This window comes from Pimephales promelas, chromosome 16 (genome assembly GCF_988280905.1).
Source record: "Pimephales promelas chromosome 16, fPimPro1.hap1.1, whole genome shotgun sequence".
Lineage (NCBI taxonomy): Eukaryota > Metazoa > Chordata > Actinopteri > Cypriniformes > Leuciscidae > Pimephales > Pimephales promelas.
The window spans coordinates 24,376,456-24,399,619 of NC_142784.1; the positions used below are offsets into that span (position 1 = coordinate 24,376,456).

The 23,164-nt window shown below is 38.6% G+C and overlaps 1 protein-coding gene across 3 annotated transcripts in view; it reads right to left on the bottom strand.

Annotated features, from left to right (window-relative positions):
* Positions 1 to 23,164, bottom strand: part of sgsm2 (small G protein signaling modulator 2) — a 44,654-nt gene that overhangs the window by 5,625 nt on the left and 15,865 nt on the right. Inside the window, exons 3-16 of one of the 3 annotated variants that reach the window (XM_039670612.2) lie at positions 15,376 to 15,544; positions 9,522 to 9,686; positions 9,193 to 9,260; positions 8,910 to 9,058; positions 8,686 to 8,820; positions 7,775 to 7,899; positions 6,990 to 7,057; positions 6,573 to 6,736; positions 6,205 to 6,337; positions 4,316 to 4,450; positions 1,086 to 1,245; positions 905 to 969; positions 652 to 797; positions 409 to 537 (exon numbers count right to left, since the gene is read on the bottom strand). In XM_039670612.2, coding sequence (XP_039526546.2) covers positions 409 to 537; positions 652 to 797; positions 905 to 969; positions 1,086 to 1,245; positions 4,316 to 4,450; positions 6,205 to 6,337; positions 6,573 to 6,736; positions 6,990 to 7,057; positions 7,775 to 7,899; positions 8,686 to 8,820; positions 8,910 to 9,058; positions 9,193 to 9,260; positions 9,522 to 9,686; positions 15,376 to 15,544 — 1,811 coding nt within the window. Of the gene's footprint in view, positions 1 to 408; positions 538 to 651; positions 798 to 904; positions 970 to 1,085; positions 1,246 to 4,315; positions 4,454 to 6,204; positions 6,338 to 6,572; positions 6,737 to 6,989; positions 7,058 to 7,774; positions 7,900 to 8,685; positions 8,821 to 8,909; positions 9,059 to 9,192; positions 9,261 to 9,521; positions 9,687 to 15,375; positions 15,545 to 23,164 lie in introns of all 3 variants that reach the window. The other 2 variants (XM_039670611.2, XM_039670613.2) reach the window with 2 other exon arrangements.

Consider the following 23,164-nt stretch of genomic DNA (forward strand, 5'->3'; position numbering starts at 1 on the left):
CTAGAGCTTGATTATACTTTTAACTGTAGTGTGTTTTTCGACATTGCATATTTGAAGTTAATATATTTTAGATGTACTAAACTCCAACTTAATGATTACAAATGTGCAATGACATACAAGTTTCAATAGTTTACAATAAATGCTTGGCAGTACATTCAGCAGTACACTTTACCATACTTTAAAAAACAAATTATGAAATGAATTATAAAGATGTACTAAAGTCATTCTTAAGTGAGCCAGAAAAAGCACTCTAAAAACTGAATGTAAACTATAATAAATTTACACCAAATTGCAATTAACAATTAAGTGACTGAAAAGTTCACACTGAATGTTTATTCAAAGTGTACCTCTTTTTCACTGTACCTCTTTTTCTATGTACACACTACAAAGTTTTAGGAACTTCTTTACCTGAGCCATGTCTTTCTTGTCCATCCCGAACTTGTAATGTCCCAGCAGAAACGGCCACACCTCCTTTCTGATCTCATGCTCCACCCCTCCATAGTAAACCAACCTCAGCAGCTCCAGCTCCTTATAATTCTGCCAAGAGAGAACATGGGACAGATGGAGACAGCGGGACTACGGCAACCTACGGTACGTGACACTGACCGCTAGTACCCTCTAGTGACTGGAGCTGAAGAGTACTAGGCTAACCTTACAATCTTTCTGATATTTACTCCACACATCTTTGCTGAGCCCTCCAGAGGCTTCACAGGGCTTGTCTGGAGGGACAATGTTGTGGTTGACCAGCGCTGAAAGGTGCGTCCTCACAGTGGACAGGTGCCGACAGTAGGCCAGCCCTACAAACGGGAAAGTGGCAAAATGAGCATTAAGGCACTTTCTGCACAGCTGAGGGTTTATTATACTAATTCATGTGACTGATTACACAGATTTCTTTTGGACTTACAGCCATAAAACGCTCGAGACACAATCTGTCTCTTCATATTTTGGCACAGCATCTTCAGTGGAATACTAAATAGACACAGAGGGACGATGAAGACTGAAGTAAATGATGCTGAAAATTCAGCTTTAACATCACAGGAATAAATGACCCCGAGGGCCAGAAGTGTAAAAGGTCTCTCACTCACCGGTCATGCATGCAGGTGCAGCTCGCTGGAAGCTCGACGGAAGCGTTGCTGCCCCCTGTGGAGCAGGACAGACAAGATGACATATGACTGGGGTACTCGCACTGCTGCCATGACAACGGGCTGCCGCCAAAACCCTGCATCTCCATCATGTCCCCGTGGTCTACAAGGGGCGTGGGAGCGGAACAGACAGAAAAGAGGCAGAGCGAGAGAAAGAGAGACATGAATAAGCAACCATGAAACCTGCTCTAGTAACCTGCATTTGAAGATATATTAGTATTAATATTGCAAAGAATCATTAATCATCTTTCCTCCCAGAGCTACTCTACAATTTGAAGCGGTTGTACGGTGAAAAGATGCCATACGGGACTTCACTTCACATTCCAGAAATTAATCCGGAATAGAATGGCCATTAAACGCCATATTTAGCTCGAAAGCCTCAGATTCACTGAATTACAGGCCTCAGCTCAACCATGAGATAATTAAGATATAAGCATTTAAATATATCTGATTTGAATGTTTTATTTATGTATACATTTTTTACATTTTGGATGGTATTTAGATTAGGGCTGTCAATCAAATATTCATTACATGAATTTATCATTAAATGCTATATTGATTAATGAAACAAAAATAAATGCAATTATTCACATGTTCACTTCGATTGAGAAATCATTCCCTAATTCATTAAGAGGTATTAAATTATTGTGGCAAATGAGTAAATACGTTTTTAAGTAGCATAAAAAGTGTCGATATTATGTCTATTTTCATATCATTGGGCATAAGGCTTTCCGATTAAATGTTGGGGCTGTTTACACAAGACTTGCTCTTGCATTATGTCTGCACTGCAGTGTTTTTTTTTAAACTTCGGCATAGCATATGTACTCGCTGTTTTTTCAGCATCTCGGCATCTTTTTTTCCCCTTTATAGACAGACATGTTTAGCTTTATTTTTAATATTTAACGCGTTTAATTGACAGCCCCAATTTAGATGTACTTTTCTTTACAGATATTTCTTCCAGTCAGAAATGGCATTAACCAGATGTCCTTAAACACAGATAATGAAATCAAAGCAAACCTGAAGTATAAGGATATCAAAAAACATGCATCTATGAATGAACAGAAGGAAAAGGTGTAAAACGATGCGGGGATGCCATGCCAGGAGACCTGCCAATCAATCGATCAATCAATCACAGTGTCACAAATCAAGCCAGGCACTGGTAGAGCTTGGAGAGGAATATAGAAGGACAGACAGTAACCATTCCTACCATGCTGGATGCATCAGATTGAACCATGACAAAAAAATAAAGACAAATAAAGAAGAGAAATGTACACTGTGCGTAGTTGTATAAAATGTGATAGGGAACCAACTGAACCAAAAGAGTCGATAGTAAACGTAAATGCTCTTCACCTTAATTCTTCAGGTTGGAGCTGGTGACCTGCTATACACAGTAACTTCCCTGCTTGTAACCAAAATAACAAAAGTGGACGGAGAGCACGTACTCAATATCTGTCCCTATAGAAGTCTCGCGTGAGCTATAGGACTTTGTTAAGGCTATGATCGAATGGGCGACGCGTTCACAGAACGATTCGTGTGTCTACTACACCAGAACCCCACAGGACCTAACTGATATAATGAAAGGTGACTGCAGTTAGTGAAGAATTACAGTGAACAGCATTGCAGAAAACCGGCTCAACACAGGAGGAACATCAAAACAACAACAACAACGACGACGACGACAACAACAACTCAAACCAAAGAGGAAAAGAGAGAATTAATAAAGGGAAGGGGACACAGTTCTGACAAGTAAGCAGTGGAGCACATTCGCTGCAAAGATAAAAGAAACGAAAATATAAGACACAACGTGTGCAAATTCGACATGCAAAGCCCTTGAGCGTTTGGCAGTGAAACCAAATGAAGATACAGAACCCAAAAATAACCAAGACTTCTCATAAGAACTTACTCATGTCAACCAAAGAGTGCAAAAGGAAAAACAGAGCAAATCATTGGAAGCATTGCTGCCTGGCCACCACAGTCAGGCCCAGCAGTGCAGGGAGGAGGAACGCGTCTGTACTCCACAACTGCCAAAAATATACCTCCTAGGTCAGTTGTGTGAGAAGGGAAAAGGACAAGGACAGCGTAGTGGTGTGACAACGTGGCAGAGCAGTGGAAGCTCTCCTGAGTGTGAAAAGGGTTAGAGTCGGTAACCCACGGCAACGGAGGGAAAAGGGTGGAGGAGAGTGAGTCAAGGGGAGAGATGTGCACCGTACTGACCTCACACACATACGTGTAAACTTTGCTTGCAAACCCAAATGTAAAAAAATAAGGGATACTCATCTTATATAATAATAATAATATAATGCAACGACAACCCTACAAGCGGGTTTGAAATATATATATACTGTATATAATGTAATATAATCAGTGATATAATGAAAATGTAATCAATAATAAACGGAGCAATTCCAATAGGGTGCTAAATCATACAGTACTGAAAGCATATGTGCTACATTGATAATATAATATAATATATAATTTATAATATAATATAAATTTGTCTACCTATAGTTATTTCAGGTTAGAACAACATACATTTGAGTTAAATTGATTTGTGATGCATAGATTGTACTTATACATTCATATTATGTAAATTAAATCAAAATCAATATTTTTTGGTTAGAGCTATAGACATTTAAATGTATATTTATATATATACACAGTGAAATAAAATAGGCTTGGAGGTGAGAAGTGAAATGTTTAAATGCCTATAATACGCAACATTGGAGGTCATGACATTTTATGACGCATTAGTCTGACCCATACTTTCGTACTACAAACTTTCCCATCACGAGGACAGTATGATCTTGTGGTGTTTATCTACTTTTCATTTAGATAACATCTATTTAAAGATTTTTTACATATTTTTTTTATCAATGGAGTGCATGTGTGTTACACACACTCTTGTGCGACTTGACCTAGCTTTTGTCCTAGCCGCAAATATTCCCATGGTTACAAGCATACAGATCAGGCCAACAGCGTAAACAGTGACAAGGAAACCATGACGCCTGAGACACCTACTGTCTCTCAATCTGCCCTCACTGACCGACAACCGGCCGCACTGCTGGGTTGCTCCTTGTGGGGACCAGGTAACAGTTGGGATGGAAAGAAAAGTGGGAGGAGAGGATGTATGAAAGGAGGAAGGGAGAATGAAGTGGGCCACTGGTGATAAAAACCTTTCATGACATTAGGATCTGTGAGGTTCCGTGAGCAGATCATAGAGATCATAGCGTGAAGTCTATCTTCCTCCTCCTCATCGTCGTCCAGAGAGGGCGCACGACTGCCCGTGGTGTGGTGGTAGTTTATAGTGACTGCTTGGGCAATAAAAGAACACAGTTTAGCACCCGCCTCTGAAGCAAAGTCACATTCCACTCACACACACACTGCAAAACATTTTTCTATCGGTACTTTTGTCTTATTTTGAAGTAAAATATCGAATAAAACAAGTGAAATCGCATTAGATAAGACTTTAAAAACGGTTGTCAGAGAACACATCTTGAACTGAAATGTATTCTTATAGGGTTTTTTGCCTTATTTTAAAGGTGCTATATGTATTTTTTAGCGGCCTCTATCGGCGATGTTTCAGATTGCAACCAATTTTTACAATGGTACACGGCCACAGCGAATTACGTAGATAACGAATTACTTCGTAGGAAGTAACATTACAGTACTGAACGCGTCTAGAAATGTGTATTATAAACAATATGATAGTAGTGGGATGAGTGACAGTAGATCTAGTTCATAAAATAAAAGTTATATCCTAAAGCACCTACTTTTTTAATTCTGGAACAGTCTTTTGTATTCATTTCATGTTTTATGTATGGTGTAGTTTACCTCGCTATTTCATTACAGTTTACCATTATTTCTGCATATCAGAAAACTTCGGAAGTCTCTCCATAATTCAAGCGCTTTTTCGTCCTATGTCGATCCGATTCACGTTTGGCCTAACGAGCTTCAGCAGATACATTTTTGTTTTGTTTTTTATATTTTGGAGTTTTTTGGTGTTATCAGACTCATGTCATCAGCTGCAGTGCCGTCGCATAGACTGTATATAAAAAGGAGAGAGGCTCGGGAGTGCGCATGCACGTCACATCCGACGGATTTCGCAGAAAATCCGACCCAGAGACTTCACATAGAAATAGGAATACTGGCTTTCAGAGGAAATAGCAAAACTCGACAAGTGGATTATTGTAATGTAAAAACCCCTTCACACACAAACAATAAAAAAGGATTCATTTTAGAAGAAAACTTACATATAGCACCTTTAAGCAAATTTTACGCTTTTAAATTCAAATTCTTGTTTTATTATGGAATGTTTCAGTATTTATTATAAATGATTTATTCATGCACGTCATTTGTTTTATTCATGTGACTCATAATCTTTAATCAAAATAACTTCCCCTCCCCTCCTTCTCTGAAGATGTGTTTACTGGCAACCCGTCACTCTCATGAGATAAACCAATAGCAAACCACAACCATCCAATTAATTCCCAATAGACAAAATCAAGCCCCACTCTACATTTTTTTCTCGTTTCTTGTTATTAGAAAAAAAATCCAATGATTTATTTGATGGAATTTAATATATGTTCTCTGCAAACGAGTAAATGGATCTTGATGCTTCGATATTTTAACTGGAAAGCAAGACAAAAACACTGACATGAAAAAATCTTTTTTTTGCAGTGCAAACATACACAGATATAAAAAGGAGCAGTGTCATCCCAAGAACAGTTGAAAATCTAAAGGCTGCGTTGAATACCCACGTCCCTCCCAGCAGCCTCCACAACGGCTGTTATGTTCCAGAAAAAAGTGAGAACAAAACACACAGACAACAATGATATGCGGGGATGGTGTCTGATACAGCCCTCTTCAGTGTTCACACATCCAGGAAATCAGGTCTGGCTGAACAGGATGCGTGAGTACTTAAAAAGGTTTAAGTTTGATTATAATGCAAAAAGATTCATGCATTTCTATGCATGGCTTTTAAGAGTTTAATGCTTTTGGGGTCACTTTAGTTGGATGTACATACAAATGTGAGAAGGTCAGGCACATTTTGGCTGAAACTCACTTGAGTCGTGACGGTGCCCTGGATAAACGATGCGAAACACGTAGTCTGCAGCGATTTGCTCCTCTCCATCCACGTCTTGATCTACTAAACGAGCCGTGCTATTCTTCTTACGAAGCTTAGGGAAGACTTTGCCCTGTTAAGCAAACACACAGAGCCGAATTTAAACTAAACTCAGGTTCCAAATAAAGATTAAATTTGCAATGCGTCAACAAGCAAAAAGCTAGAATTCAGAAAAAGGCAGTGAGGGGATCAACAGTAGATCACTGGCAATGGGAATGAATAAGTGTGGAAGGTTCAAATGCTGCTGACACATCTAAACATTCTGCTATATTATATGTTTTTAAAAACTGCTGCAGTGAAACGCTCACCTTACCCCTCTGGGACCAGAGGGGGGGCTCCAGCTGACCCCGGGGCAGTAGGCCTGTCTCCAAACAGGACAGGAACGACAGCAGGTGGCCCCCAGGAGGGAAGTGCAGAGGAGGACGCTGGATCCCATCCTGACTTACTAACACCAGAGTACCACCACAGTCCGCTAAGAGAAATTCATAGAGAAATGTATAAAAACTATATAATATAATAATCATTGGAATAATGCGAATTAAATCAATAATTGTTACTGAAAAGATATGTGCTATATTGAAGCTGATATAATTAATAATATAATATAATATAATATAATATAATATAATATAATATAATATAATATAATATAATATAATATAATATAATATAATATAATATAATATAATATAATAATATGCCAAAGGTGTAAGAAGGGGACTCACGGCGCTGGTGACAATGAATGCAGACGATCTGTCTTAAAGGCACAGTCAAAGCGTAGTCCCAATAAATACTACAGTGGGATAGAGGTTGATTTAAAAAAAAAAAATAGAAAAAAAGAAACAGAGAGAAGGAGGCAGAGAGTGAAAATTCTCCCCTGTTCTTTTAAAATAGACCAGAATCTAAATAGTATTTTTCATTAAATGTTGTTGCTCTGCTAATCTCATTTCCTGATACCACACATTCATGTCTATTTCTTCTTCACAAACATATCAACCTTAAAGGGATACTCCACTTTTTTTTTTGGAAATACGCTCATTTTACAGTCGAGTTTTAAATAGGAAAAATATCGAAACACTTTGGTAATTTTTTTGGGGAGAAATGCTAATGGTCTTGTGCACTTCAATGATGTATGCTAAGCTATGCTAAAAGCGGTACCGCCAGAACCGGAGATCGGCTGAATGGATTCAAAAAAGGTCAAACTCAACAGTTAAACTCAGGGGGAGTTGTAAAATGAGCCTATTTAAAAAAAAAAAAAAGTGGAGTATCCCTTTAACATTACAAACCAACAATCAACATATGAGGACAATCATCTTATGCTTTTCCTGTAAAATCAGTAAAAGTAATTTCTCTGCCCGTCCTAAACATCTCAGACCAATCAAATCAGAGTAGGGGCAAAATTATTTGCAGTGATTGGCAATCTCAAATAATTTCAAGCTCTTGTGGCTCGTTTTACCTCATGACATAATTTCCCTGATTTCCCCCTGTGTGTCTACACATTATATTTTACCTCTTCTCCAGGTCACAGTCTCCCAGAGTGCCATTGATCAGCTGATTGGGCGTCCACTTCAGCGTCAGTGTTTCTGCCGTCTGATGAAGGGACAGGTAACCACGCAGCACCTCCATGTCCTTCTTCTGCAAAGAACAAAGTCTATTCAATAAAACAAGCGGCTTCCCCGATTCCTCTGTCAGTAGTCTAAAAATAACTTGTAAAATCAACAGCCTTACACGTTTTTCTCTGTTTACAAGTTAACAATAAAGTGAGAAAAAAGGTGAGAGCTCACAGAATGAAAGAAAAGACAGTCAAATAAGCAACAGAGTGACATAAATAAAATGTCTCTGACGATTTACTGTGATGATGAGAACTGCGAAACGCATCAGGTTTCACACAGAAATCCAATTAGACCTGAATCACTGCAATCCTTCTGGCAAGGGACGTTTACACTATTGATTTCTACAAGTCCTCGCCAGACCCAGCACTCTCTGTGCCCAGTTACATCAGTCACTGTTGCAAATCTCACAGACACGCATGCACACATCCAGTCTGCACCTGACTCATTTGATGACAAACCTAATGTGGTGTAATGGCTAATCCAGTCTGCCTTTTCCAGTTCACAACTATCAGGCAGGAAGTTAGCAGAGCTAAAAATGCCAGGGATAAATGGAGCCGGATTCATCTGACCATTCATTACACAAGGAAAGAACAGATTTTGACCAGTAGATCAATAGTAGATCAATGATCTTTTCTAACTAGAGTACACCACTGTGGCTCTCTTCCTATAACCAGACGTCACTGTATTGATTAGATGAGACACTGATCTACAATCAATCCCTTTTTTGTTACAACCATCAAAAGAAATGTAGATGCTAATTTAACTAGTTTTCTTGTAAGTGCATTTGTGTGTGTGTGTAGCGTCTTACCGGTTGAACGAGTACATTGTTCTTTCCGTAGAGCAAGTGAACATGTGAGTTTTGGTGCAGGGATTCGACATACTCTCTCGCCGAGGCCGCAAACTTATCCTCAGACATGCTTCCTGAGGACTGACGCTTTCGGATCTGAGAAAGTACCATGAATTTGAGATATTTATAAACTACTAAAAAAAAACATACTGAACAATCACCCCATATATGTTTTATATTCTCACCCCAAGTGCAGGCCTGCGTCCCGGCGACACCTCCTGGCCCCTGTGGGCCCCGTGGATGCGATGCCTCTGGACCAGCTCATTGGCCGACGGGTCCGTCCAGAAATGATCTGACGTCTTAAGCTTGCTGTACTCCAGAGCGCAAGGCCCAACTATAGATGAAAAAAAAAAAATATTGATTTCACACAAAACAAATTGTAATGTGATACAACTGTGAATTATAATAAAATAATGAAAATGCTGACAACATAATATCTTTTCAATTAACAACTTTAACAAAACTCACCCAGCAGTGCCGCCAGTATAGGGCCGAACACAGAGTCGTGTATGAGGGCCTCCCTTTCATAATACTTACTACAAACACACACCAACAGCAAACACACACAATGTGTATGTCAATAACCAGTGACCTCTTTCAAAAGCTGAACAAATAACCCATTATCATTTCATGAGCTCCATATGGCAATCCAAACAATCACTGTGGACAAAAAAGAAATGACTAGAGGGCCCGTGCCCCAGGACCCTGAGCACAATATTATAATATATAGTACTAAAAAAATAATATTCAATTTGAAGCTGAATTTCAATACAGACAGTATTGATGCTAATTATTACCTTGCGTTATCCACAATATACTGCACAACTTTGTCCAGGACTTTCTCGAAGAGGGCCGTGCGGACCCATATGTGCTTGATGGCCTGTGCGGAGAGTGGCTGAGGTGCTCGTCCGGCAGAGGAGCCCTGCCTCCTGAGGGCCTCCTGTCCTGTGCTTTGAGTCCTCCTGTGAGAGAGACGAGCAATGACAAACACATAAGATCAAAAGTGAATGTGACCAAAATGTTCACTTAACATAAGAACATAGAAAAAGTCAAGTCTGATGTGACCGAATTAAATAATAGCATTGATTTGCACTGATTTTTGCATTTTTTCTTGGACATTCTTCCAAAACATTATATGAATTTAAGACAAAAGCCTCAAAATAAGTTATAAAGACTAATTTTGCGCTTCTGTTTATCCTCATATAACCTTCTAAAAATCCCTTACATTGTCTGGTCTTAGGAACGAAGCAAAAGACACGCAAGAGATCATGACTGTGCCTTTCAGGAGGGGTTTTTAAGTGTTTGTGCATCTACTTCTCCATAGAGCATCTCAAAAGGATGACCTGGTTGCTCATCTACAACAGAGCAGGAGGGCCAGCGGCATTCACAAAGCCCACTCGAACCCACCAGACCATTCAGCCAATGAAGACAACACACACACACACATTTACACAATGACAGGGGCAGAGCATTCGTCATCCCAAAAGACTCACCTCAGCGTATTAAAAAAGATCAATCTCACAGATAAAAGCCGGAACGTCTAAGTTATTATATCATCTGTCATGCAGACCACTCAACCCATCAAAAACAGTATTTCCTCTTATTCCTGAAAAGTATTTTTTGGCAAAATCCCTGCAATAATAATAGCTATTCAAAAAGTTGGGTTTTTTTCAAAAGAAATGAATACTTTTATTCAGCAAGAATGTATTGGTTTGACCTAAATTGACAGTAAATGCATTTGAGCAAACTGAGAGTTTGCTATGGTAATGAATATGACCATGTTAATGTGTTTGGTTGATACTACTGTTGTCATAGCTGCTGCTGCTGTTGATTATTATACAAACATGACACGCTATTGTGAGCGAGTAAGACATGCTGCTGCTGATACAGTGGGAACCAATCAGCTTTTCCCCATAGAATGATGTGATGGGTCAAGAACCAATCAGCTGGTGACATTTGTATTGATAATGTTGCAAACGATTTCTAGTTCAAATAAAATGGTCTTCTTTTGAACTTTTATTCATCATCAAAACTAATAATAATAACATTGATAGTAAGAAATATTTCTTGAGCAGCAAATCAGCATATTAGAATGATTTCTGAAGGATCATGTGACACCGAAGACTGGAGAAATGTTGCTGGAAATTCAGCTAAGCATCACAGGAATAAATGATATTTTGAAATATATTTAAATAGAAAAAGAGTTATTTTAAATTGCAATAATATTTCAGAATTATCTTTTGTTTATTGTATTTTTGAACAAATAAAATCAGCTTTGGTGAGCATAAGAATGATCAAATGAAATTAATCTTACCGACTCCAAACTTTTGAATGCTACTGTATGTTTTGGCTTAGATTACATCACAGTATTCAGAAAGCACATTTAGTTTTCAATAAGAACCAAACACCAGCTCTAGGGTGACAGAGTCGTTGCTGCACCTGGAGAAAATAAAGAAATCACAGAAGATAAAAACAAAACAAAACATCTTGCTTTAGGGCACTGTCAAGTTAGAGCGAAAATCTAGGATTGAATAGAGCTGTTCAGGAACAATAAAAGAGAAAAATGAGGAAAACCCCTAGTGGAGATCAGCATGTTTGAGGAAGAGTAAAAATATTTTGCAACACGAAAGAAAATATTTTGTCTTCTATATATATATATATATTTTTTTTTTTGTTTGTTTGTTATTTTTTGGTGTTTTTGAATCCCATAGACTTTCATTGAAAAGAGAAACGCAGTCCTTTAATTATTGTTTTATGTTTAATAAAAGGCAGAAAATCACTGCATCACTTAAACTATCACTAAATAACCATATTCCTTTAAGATTGCCATTCTGAGATCCATTCGGAGGCTGTGGATAGCTGGAAAGACTGCTGTAATGTTGAGGGAGTCCATCATGGGGTGTAAGCCAATAACACCCCGCAGCCATCAATCTCCCTCCAGCCCGGACATCACACTACACAACAGCTGCAGGCGCACCAGAGATGGATGAGTCTGCTATGAAACAGCACCCTCATCTTCTCTGATTTACATAAGCATTGATCCCATAATGGCCTGCCACTTCCACTGTATGTGTGAGTATTGGCCACAGCGGTGGACATTCAGTATAAACAAGCAAATAAATCCATGCACCTGAGATGAGCTATGCAGATGGTCTGGAGATGAAACTGTGCGTTTCTGATCCAACAAAAGCAATCATGCAGAGCATCTAGAGCAGCTTCAGAGGCTATTAATAAAGTGAATCCATATTGAATCCGCAAATTGCACATTTGAATAACGTCAGCTAAACTTTATATTTAGCCATTGTTCATGTCTATGGCAATATGTATTTCATATCACTCTTGCACTTTTCTGATCAGCTCAGGAGTCCATTTATAAAGCAAGAAAACAAACACATAGTTCAGAAAAAACAACAAAATTGCAAGAGACACAGATATATTAGCCAAAGAAAAAGAAAACTAAACTAAAATTGCAAACTGTAATATTGTTGCAGTGTATGTCTTGGCCGATTACTGTAGCTTCAAGCTAATTGACAAATAATATCCATGTATTTAATAGGGATGAGCAACAAATCAACTAGTATTTTATATATACAATAAACGATTCTATAGTGTAAGCTATTTTATTTCCAATTTGGAGATCAGGCTGCAGCTATACCCGTATCACCGTTGTACAGCAAATCTTTTTGTCCTTTATCTCAAAAGTTGCGCAAACATTTGGAGTATGTCAGAAATATAATGGGAACATAATGAAATTTAGCAGTTTGTTGTCGTGCCACATCCAGTGTAGACAGCATCATTGATTATAATGGGTTATTTTTGTCTTTGTCACGTCACGACATTTGTGTCACATCTAGACACGTTGTTTTGATAGTTGTGATGTTTAAAAGGGGATATTGCAGGTTAGAGGACCCAATGAGTCAATTCGCAAGATGTAAACAACACTGGTCCAGAAGCACTTCCTGTTTCAGTTTTTAACACTACATAAAAGCTGGGATAAAATACAACCAACAGAACATATAAAACTGAATCAAAAAGTTAAACAAACATCTTTAAGATGTTTTCTTTACATGTGAAATAAGGAAAACAGTTACAAACTGAGACAGGAAGTGTTTCTGGACCAGTGTTGTTTACATCTTGCAAAAAAATATACTTATAAACATGCTACAGAAGCTTCAGGAGTCATTTTTGTGAGAAAATGTTACTTCCGCATCTGAAAATGGCCATGGCGGGCGTGACGTAACGGGGGGAGAGCGGTCGACTAAAACAACATGAAAACAATGGACCACAATGACATTTTGGACGCTAAGGAAATGGATCACAATGACATTTCGGACGCTTACTCGTATGACGGACCACAGCCATACAATTATGAGCCTGCTATGCTGCCGAGAGAGCAGGGACAGGCCAGGATTAAAATTTAACAGAACGGTCAGAGGCAAATTGAGTTGTGGTGTGAGGAGAACCAGTGAGTGGAGAACAGGGCAGGTGTCTTGGTGAGAGAGACCATTGTTAGTTTATAGATATATACATTCACATGTACCAGTCTGTTATGACATGATAGCAACTGAATTGGACCACTCAAGCTGGTATTGTAAGCCATCTTGAGGTAATAAATTCAGGTGAGGTGTTCAATTATTTACTTAAATACAGCATGTACAGAAAGTTGCCACATAATAAGTGGGATCATTTCGCAGTGGGGTCTTGTATCGCCCTGAGGAGGTTTCTTTTATATAACAATCTGCTGACTGTACACTATCCCTTAGTCTTGCCATGCCTCCCTTTTTATAACTCTGGCACCCCCTCCCCCAGGGGTCTACCCCTTACTGAAGTACAAATGTGTTTAGAGTGCAATATACGAAATTAAAGACATGCAGTTGCTTTATTAGATCTGGGTTTGAGCCCTGAATCGCTGCGGTAGAGGTATTCAATAACCGCCGAGCATCTTGTTGCTCTAGCAATGGTGACACCATGGTGTTGCTGTGGCAACGTGAGTAACCAAGTGTGTGTGGTGGGGGAGGGGTGGTTAAAATGGACAGGCAGGGAACACCGCAGATCATGTGACTAGCAGCACTCCGCAATAATGCTTTAAGTGTGTGTGTGTGTGTGTGTGTGTGTGCTACTGTACTGACACACCAAAGTGGCTTCAACTAATCTCTGACCACATCACCTGGAGATTGTGGCTATTAGATCAGATAGGTCCACTCTTGAGTGACACATTGGCCATGTGGCTCTGCTAATGGAGAGTTAATTGGAAAATAAGAAGCTGACCGAAGCCCTGGAGCATCCGCCCAAACCATCCCTCATTTAGAGTGCTGCAGAGCCAGTCAGTGCAGCAAATCATCCCTCTCCACACACCAGATGAGATCTGCTTCCTGCTTTCATCATTGTCTCAACAGCTTATCAGTCATAAAGCATTGCTTGCCTTATATCACTAATATGACCAGTTCCAGTTTATGGCTTGCTATACTTGCAGTTAATAATCAGTAAAGTATATCATAGTATGTTGGGGCAGCCTATATGCTGATTCATAATTGGCGAATTTTGCAAATCTAAATTGTTATTAAACCTATCCAAATCAACACTGAATTGACTTCAGATGAATAATGACACAATTGTCTTTTTTAGAGCTAATTTACAGCAGAATTGAATTCTGTTTGCATCATTAATTATTATTTTTCCTGTTTTTCACTGTAAAGTTGCATTGAAACAATCTGAACTGAAATGTGTCCGAAAAATGAACTGTAACTCAGTAAATACTTGTCACAGAGACACAAGAGATTTCTCTTTATGAAGCTAACATTCTCTTCTTTTAAATGAAGTAATTGATATAAAAAACAACTATTCTCAGTTTATGTAATCTATATGAAAAGAGAGAGAGAGACCAGTCTTTTTTCCTTTCACCTAATTATAGCGTCTGATGTGTTATTGTGACCACATCCACTGAGAGCGCGCGTTATTCAAACGTGAATGTTGAGGCACGCCATAAAAACGCACACATCAGCTGGATAAAACATTCAGTTTAATAAGAATCTTGTACGTTACCTCGGGTTGCTGCGCTGTGAGGAATAACACTATCCTAATAATCCTGGAAAAGTTACCTCAGAAGTGCAGATAGTTTCATTTCGAGGAGCAACGGATTCAGCTGATGTGGTATGTTATTTATTCTTAAGCGCTTTGTTCTAATTGTGTTATTGAATAGTGTCTGTAAAGTGCACAAAGACTGTTTGAATATGAATTATGAATATTAAATACGAACGCACAGTTGCGCACTGTTACAGACGACATAAAAGACAATATTTCGTTGACTAGCTTTGGATAGATTATACAATTTTTACTATAAAATAGACATCAAATAAGCATACAGGTTGCTCACATATTATGGTAGCCCTGTTTGTGCCAAATAGAGTGTAATTTCACCTCTCCCATTAATATGTTTATAAGCACCTAAAAAAAGCACAAATATCTGGGCATGTCAAAACATCTCAAGGACCCCCAAAACACCTTAGACCCCAGAGGGTTAAGAGATGTACTCTATAAGTAACCAATAGCCCACATAGCCAAGGAGATGTCAGATGAAAAAAAATGTTTAAAATAAAATAATAATAATTTCAATTAGATTGGGCAAAGTTTGCACACAATAAGAAGTCAGACCTGGCGATTTCGGCCTGCTGTTGTAGCTGTTCTTGAACCTTGCGACAGATCTCACTCGCCGTGGTGTTCACCTTGCCGATCTTGGTGAAGAGGGCGGCGATCTTATCGCTGCGGAGGAATCCGGCCGCTCTTCGCTTCAGCAGGTGACTTAAGCAAGCCTCAATGGAGCCTGCAGGAACACATAGGAAGGAGTTGAACACTGAATAAACTTAAGCAATTAGAATCGTATTATTTCCTTTAACAACAGCCATTTGTTCTCACGAGTCAAGTTTTTAATTCGGTTTCTTTCCGATAGTGGGCTTCGCCATCTATGAACTCGCATGATGCGAGGGAAAATCTTAATCTCAGAAGCAATTGTGTTCTGCCTCATACTCATTCCCTTTTTTGTGAGGTAAACAGCCATGACGGGAGCACAATTGCAACTGGGAGCGAGATTTACCGCTGGTTCCTGGAGCACAGCTAAATATTTCAGCAAGGCAGAGTCAGGGCGAACTACCTGTTACCACGTCTGGGATTTAACCGCCTCAAGAGCAGTGGGCTCACTTCAAAAACAAATAAACCACCGTAACAGTTCCCAGCCCCCTAATCTCAATGATGAAGGATGGAGAGGATGTTCATATTGGCGCAAAAGCACGACTAATGCGTTCGTCCATCTTTCTTGACAAGCAGCCAAGTGCCTGTGCGCCAAGAACACCATTAATCAAGATGCATGAGGAGAGTTGCTCAGCAAAGAAACTAAAATAGGCTACTTTTTTTACATACGTGAAATGAAAGGCCAGTTATGAGATTTGCATCTGCTGTGACAGCTGAGTAAAGTCAACCTATCGACTCGCTGTATGATTGATGCTATCAATACCTCGGCGGAATCGAGGTCCTTTCGCTGCAACATAATCGACTGCATTTGTGGAAGCAATCAGATGTTTATGGCAGTAATAGCACTTTTATTGCTCGGCTTGTGCCACCGGGGGCAGTGGCTTAAGCATTCTCAGCTTCAAGTTTTTCCCTATAACAGCCTTTATGATACATTTAGACAGCTAAAATGCACATTCATAAAGGGAAAATGCATCCAGACAGGGATTACATAGGACTATTTCCCGGGGCCTCACAAAAGAAGCTGAACAGCAAGGCCCATTACCGCATACAGTTGGAGTTAACTACTATGGTACTAGATTTTAATAAGATTTTACCTGTTTTTTTTTGGGGGGGGGGGGGGTTACTCTGAAGATGTGCAGCCATGCAGAAAGAGACTTTAACAACAAGCTGAAAATATGTTGCTAATCTACACGTCTAATTTTTAAAGCATTCAACGAGATGAATCATCTAAGTGGCTGTTAAGTACTTCCCCCCTGAGACCCAGAACGATAACTGTCCTCTCCCAAAAGCAGCTCTGATCGTAACAGTGATGCCCTGAGAGGCACTATAAGAAATGGCACTTCCCGTGTTTCTCGGATCCATCATCCAGCGAGCAACAAATGAACAGAAAAAGCGCTGTGCATTTGAGAAACAAGCTGAACGCTCATGAAGATGTATTTACATAATCTCTCTGTGCCTGCTGGTTTGCACTACTTTCTGTTTGCATCCATACACCCACAAGCTACTCTGGTCTCATGCTCGAAGCACACGTTTGAATGCACACAATCATTTTGGGAAAAAAATAATGCTTCTAAATAATAAACTCTTAAAACACACTTTTCACATTCTCACTAGTTTATTCATTTTGTCTGTTCATTCTGTATCCAGTTGTTCATTGGGGAAATTACAATATTACAATATCTCATATGGGTAAGATGCTTTGTGCATTTAACTGAAGAAAGCTTTGAAACAATGCACATGGGAGATCAGTATCCCATCACAGTCAGAGACATTAAAATGGTCCATCTAGTTCAAGGGTGAACTGCATTAAGAGTATCTGACAGACCACATAGGGATTTAATGAACAGACATATTACCTCTATAAATCATTTGCTGCTGTTGCTATTCTTAATGGGGCATTAATGCCTCAAAGACTCTAGTGTTCTTTTTAATCATAGAAGCTATGTCATTTTTAAATACTTCAATCCAAGTTTATGTTTATTTGTATGCCATTTTGTACGCCATTAATAGATACGTTTATATGCACGCCAGTTTATATGTACGCCATTAATCGATTACTTTCTTACTGTATGTGACAAATTTGGATTTGTCTTTGTGGTGCTATCTAAACGTTTCTCTGCTAATGGCAAAAGACAACAGGCAAAAGTGTTGTTTTTTTTCATCCGCTGGTCAATTTCAAGAGCTTGGCCTCCATAACTTGTTTCCTTTCAGACTGGAATGCAAATATCCGAAAAACACATTTACTGTGTTTATTTTACTTCATCTGCTTGCATCTATATTTATTCAGCATATGCAAATTCAAAGCGACAACAGGCAATTGTAGATTTTAATTACAATACATATCAGTTTGTTTTCTGAAAAAGAGTCTTCCTCAGCGAAGCGAAGAGTTTTCCTCATGCACTGAGCCAGAAATCTCCACTTCAGAAGCACTTAAATGCTCGAGTTTAATTTGTATCTTCAGGTTTTTACTGTGGGGTTTATTCATATATCATTCACCTGGTTTATACATAAATGTATTCATAAAATATTTTCTGGCTGTTGAAAGTTTTATTTCTGATTGATAGATTGCCTAGCTTGTCTAAAGTACTTGAAAAAGATGTGCTGAAACAATTATCCACTTTCTTAAAGAATAATATTTTAAATACATTTCAGTCTGGTTTTAGGGGTGGACACAGCAAAGAAACAGCCCTTTTAATGGTTGTTATTGATCTTCTTTTAATTAGAGATGTAGGTAATCATGCAGCAATGATTTTATTGGATTTGTCAGCAGCTTTTGACTCCATTGATCACCCGATCCTTCTAACTCGTTTTGTTGGTATTCAGGGAACGGTCTTAAAATGGTTAGCCTTTTATTTGGAATGTACATCCTTTACAGTGAATACCTTTTCCCACAAGGGTCCATTTTGAGTCCAGTCCTGTTTTCATTGTACATGATCCCTCTGGGAAGGATGTTTAAGATGTATGGTATTTCTTACGCTCTATAGACCATTTTGCAAGATGTAAACAACACTGGTCCAGAAACACTTCCTGTTTCAGTTTGTAACCGTTTTCTTTATTTCACATGTAAAGAAAACATCTTAAAGATGTTTGTTCAACTTTTTGATTCAGTTTTATATGCTCTGTTGGTTGTATTTTAGCCCAGCTTTTATGTAGTGTTAAAAAACTGAAACGGAAAATGCTTCTGGACCAGACGTTGTTTACATCTTGCAAAATGATCTATATGCAGATGACACTTAAGTCTACTTGCTGTTGTGATCCAGTAGTAAGAATTCCAATGCCTTAACATGACATGACAAGCTCCAATCTCTCAAGAGATTTCCACGACGCATGCGCGAGAATTGCGATCTCCTTCAACTACTTCAGTTCAGTTGTCACGCATGCGTCGTGGAAATCTCTTGAACTCTCGTCTGAGGCCCACAAGGAAGAAAAGGAAAAGTCGAATAAAGTCATTATTTTTTTGTTTGTTTTTTCGCACAAAAAGTACTCGTGTCGCTTGATAAACTTATAGTTGAGCCACTGTAGTCACATGGAATATTTAAACATTTTCTTCATTGACTTTCTGGGCCGTCAAGTTTCGATCCCTTAGGGTGCCTATGTAGCAGTGATCCAGCTCTCAATTTTAATCAAAAATATCTTCATTTGTGTTCTGAAGACGAATGAAGGTCTTACGGGGTTGGTACAGCATGGGGGGGGGGGGGGGTAATTAATGACTTAATTTTCATTTTTGGGTGAGCTAACCCTTTAACATACTGTGATTAATCAACTGTAGAAGTATGGTGATGTCTCACAGTTAACAATTTTATGTTGTCTTGCCAAATGGTGGCAATTTTATGGTGTCTTGCCTTATCTGAGGCTTAGCACAATTAACCATAATTTTTATCAAGCAGTCTCAGACTAAGAACAGTAGACCATGTATTAGCCATATATTGATGCACATCACTATATTGAGATCAGCTTTTGAGGCGCTATCACACACGCGAACGCGCTCACAACCAACTATACACATTGATCGATGACTGATGATTGCAGCCGTCCGTAGGGGAACACACCTGTGACTGCTGAATGTCACAGTAATGGACAGTAATGAACTGCATTACAGAGGTACTCGGCAGCTGCACAGAGTGTAGGAGGCGAGGGAGGACCATAGACGAGTACTGAAAATGAAGGGCAGAGAAAGGCAGGCCAGAAGAAAGCCAGAGTTAAAGTGATGAAGAGTGAGGAAATAAGAGAGGCGAGAGCATGAGAGAAACTACAGACCAAAAAAAGGAGACTGATAGAGTAGAATAAAGGGGAAGGAAGAAAAAAGCAGAGGCTCACTGCTCTCTGGCATTGCTGTACTTATTAATCAGCCTGATCTTTGTCTCTCAGTTTGGACTCAGGCTCTGTTTTCAAACGCTGGCTTTATAGAAAAGAGCATGTTCAGATTGTTCAGACAGCTGAATACCAACAACAACCACACTGTTAGACTTTGCCGTAACTAATTTTACAGTTACTTACCGCAAAAAAGCCCAGTAAAATACTGTTTATATTATTTACGGTTAACTACTGTAATGCACTGCATTGTGGGTATTTTAAATGAAATTTACAGTAACTTACTGTATATTTGCAGTATTTTACGGTTTACGCAAAAGCAGTAGTGCTACTGTAAATGCATCTCTGCAGTAGTTAAGATGAGAATTTCTACTGGACAGTGCTATGTGGAACTGATCATTCCCACAGGTAGTGTTGGTTAAGAAAAAGTGGGTATTCAATTCAATATGATTTAGTTCAATACCTTTTTTTTTATTAAATTCTGAATCAATTCAATTGCACAGGCTGAAATACTAAAAACATTCACCCAAAGACACTACCAGTGCCGTTACTGTTAACTAAAACTGAAAGAAAATCATAATTTAGCCAGATAGAAAAAAAAACAAAAAAAACAGAACTTATAAAGATGACAGTGGCACATAAAATGACTAAAACCTAAACTAAATCAAATCCACTGTAAGGCAAGCCGCCAAGGTTGGCAAAAAAAGAGTAACAAATTGATATCAATGGGGGAGAAGCTTTGGTAAAACAGCTTATTATTCAATGAATCAACAGCCTGTCGGACAATGTTCAACACGTTGTCAATAAACAGTTTTGGATTAAGACCATTTTGATTGAGTTTATGACACTCCCCTTCATTTCGATGTATATATCCGTCAGAGTTGTGCGAAAATCGATGACATCATCCAAGTTGACTTTTACAGAGAGATTTTAACTCCCAATCGCCCCTCTGCTGGAGATCTGGTTGTCTACCCCCTCGAAAGCACATCACTTTTGACTTTGAAACTGCCATGACAAGTCACACTTTTATCTTTAATGACCCAAATATTCTCCAGAGGAAAAGATTATATGTCAACAATGTAAATTTCAGTCTGTTTCTTATTCAAAGCTCAAGGATTGCTCTGGTTCTGTTTGGTCCTTTTACTCACCCCATGTTGTTCCAAACCTCTATTAAAAAAAGAGAACAAAAAGAAGATATTTTTTTAAGAATTTCAAACACTTAGTTACCACTGACTTCCATTTTACGCACCAGGGAAAATGAAGACATTGCCTCAAAATATCTTCTTTTATGTTCTCCATCTCCACAGAAGAAAAGGTCATACAGGTTTGGAACGACATGAAGGTGAGGATAGCTTTAAGCTTTCATAATTAGGCTGGTTGGTCTGTTCTGAGACTGCAAGGAAAGGCTTTATAAGATGGTCAATAGGATTAGGAAGAAACCTTGGGAGGTAGTAAAGCAGAAGGTATGAAGAGTCTTCATTGTGACAAACTATTGTGCTCTGATGTAGCTCTCAAAAGAAAAAAAGTTTTTTTTTTTTTGCCATTCTATTTCTATAAGGTGAGAATGAGTCGAGTTTAAACAGTTAGACACCTCTATTAATACAAGCATCCGTATTCTTTTGTGAAAGGAAGGAGTTGAGTGTGAACAGCCCATTCCTGTCACCAGGAAGCCTTGCAAAATGCAGAAAAACATTTCTCTCTCTGACACACACACACAGAGTTTATGATGTATTCACCCCATTCCTGCTCTCAATACACCTGAGACTCCTGATTTCATGATCCTAATAACTGCTACACGTCTCCTTCCAAACCAGTGACTCTCAGCCAAACAATCCCCACATGGTTGGATTCATTTCAGTGATTATGAAAACAGGATAGATTGACACAGTGGAATCCAAAAGTCTGAGGCCACACTGTAAATCTAAAATTTGAAGAAAAAATAAAACATATAATTTAAATTACTGTTAATAATAAAATAAATTTTATTGAATTAAATTAAAAAATAAATATTTTAAAATTTGGAATTATTTATTGGTCCTTGAATAAATATGTGTGTGACATGGATCATCTGACTTTGTTCATACAGATTTGTTTCCAGTGAAGCTCAAGATGCTCTTTGGATCTTAAATCAATGCTGGAGACACAAACTTGTGTCTGAACTTCTGCATGAACTTTATGCAGCCTGAATACTTTATCAAATAAAAAGATGGATGAATCAAATGCATTCTCATATTGAAAAAGCTCAAATCTTTATGTTAGCAAATATATATATTTTTAAATACAAAATAAAAACATTTCACTTGTGGTCACAGACTTTTGCGTGCATTTTTCTTCATAAATACATTTTTTATTGATGAAAAATAATTATAGATGTTTAAATTAAAAGGGTTAGTTCACCCCAAAATTTAAATGATCCCACAATTTACTCACCCATAAGCCATAGGTGTATAATTACATTTACATTTATGCATTTGGCAGATGCTTTGACTGTATATGACTGTCCTCTTTCAGCCAATCACAATCTGTGTGTGCAGCAAGCTGACTCACTAGCTTAGGACTTCTTTTGTGCTCAACACAAAACGTCAGCGAATAAAAGTCTTGAATCCAAAGTTCTTTGTTTGACTGTTTAATTGTGAATTTCAAAACATAAAATAAAACAAAAACTCAGGATCTTTACTTTCCTTACAAATTAACTGTAGTTCCATGTAGGTCAAAAGACTGTGTTGCTCCAGTGGCTTCTATCTTACTAGCTTACTATCTTGGCTTACTATCTCGTGGCCTCAAGATAGTAATTCCTGGCCTCAAGATACTAACTCGTGGCCTCAAGATAGTAAATCGTGGCCTCAAGATACTATTTTGTGGCCTCAAGATACTAACTCGTGGCCTCAAGATAGTAATTCGTGGCTTCAAGATAGTAATTAGTGGCCTCAAGATAGTAACTCGTGGCCTCAAGATACTAACTCGTGGCCTCAAGATACTATTTTGTGGCCTCAAGATACTAACTCGTGGCCTCAAGATAGTAATTCGTGGCTTCAAGATAGTAATTAGTGGCCTCAAGATAGTAACTCGTGGCCTCAAGATACTAACTCGTGGCCTCAAGATACTAACTCCTGGCCTCAAGATACTAACTCGTGGCCTCAAGATACTAACTCGTGGCCTCAAGATACTAACTCGTGGCCTCAAGATACTAACTCGTGGCCTCAAGATACTAACTCGTGGCCTCAAGATAGTAATTCGTGGCCTCAAGATAGTAACTCGTGGCCTCAAGATACTAACTCGTATCTTTTTTTATCTTAAGGCCACGGGTTAATATCTTGAGGCCACAAGTTACTATCTTACTATCATTGAGTTACTATCATTGAGTTACTATCATTCAAATTTCTAT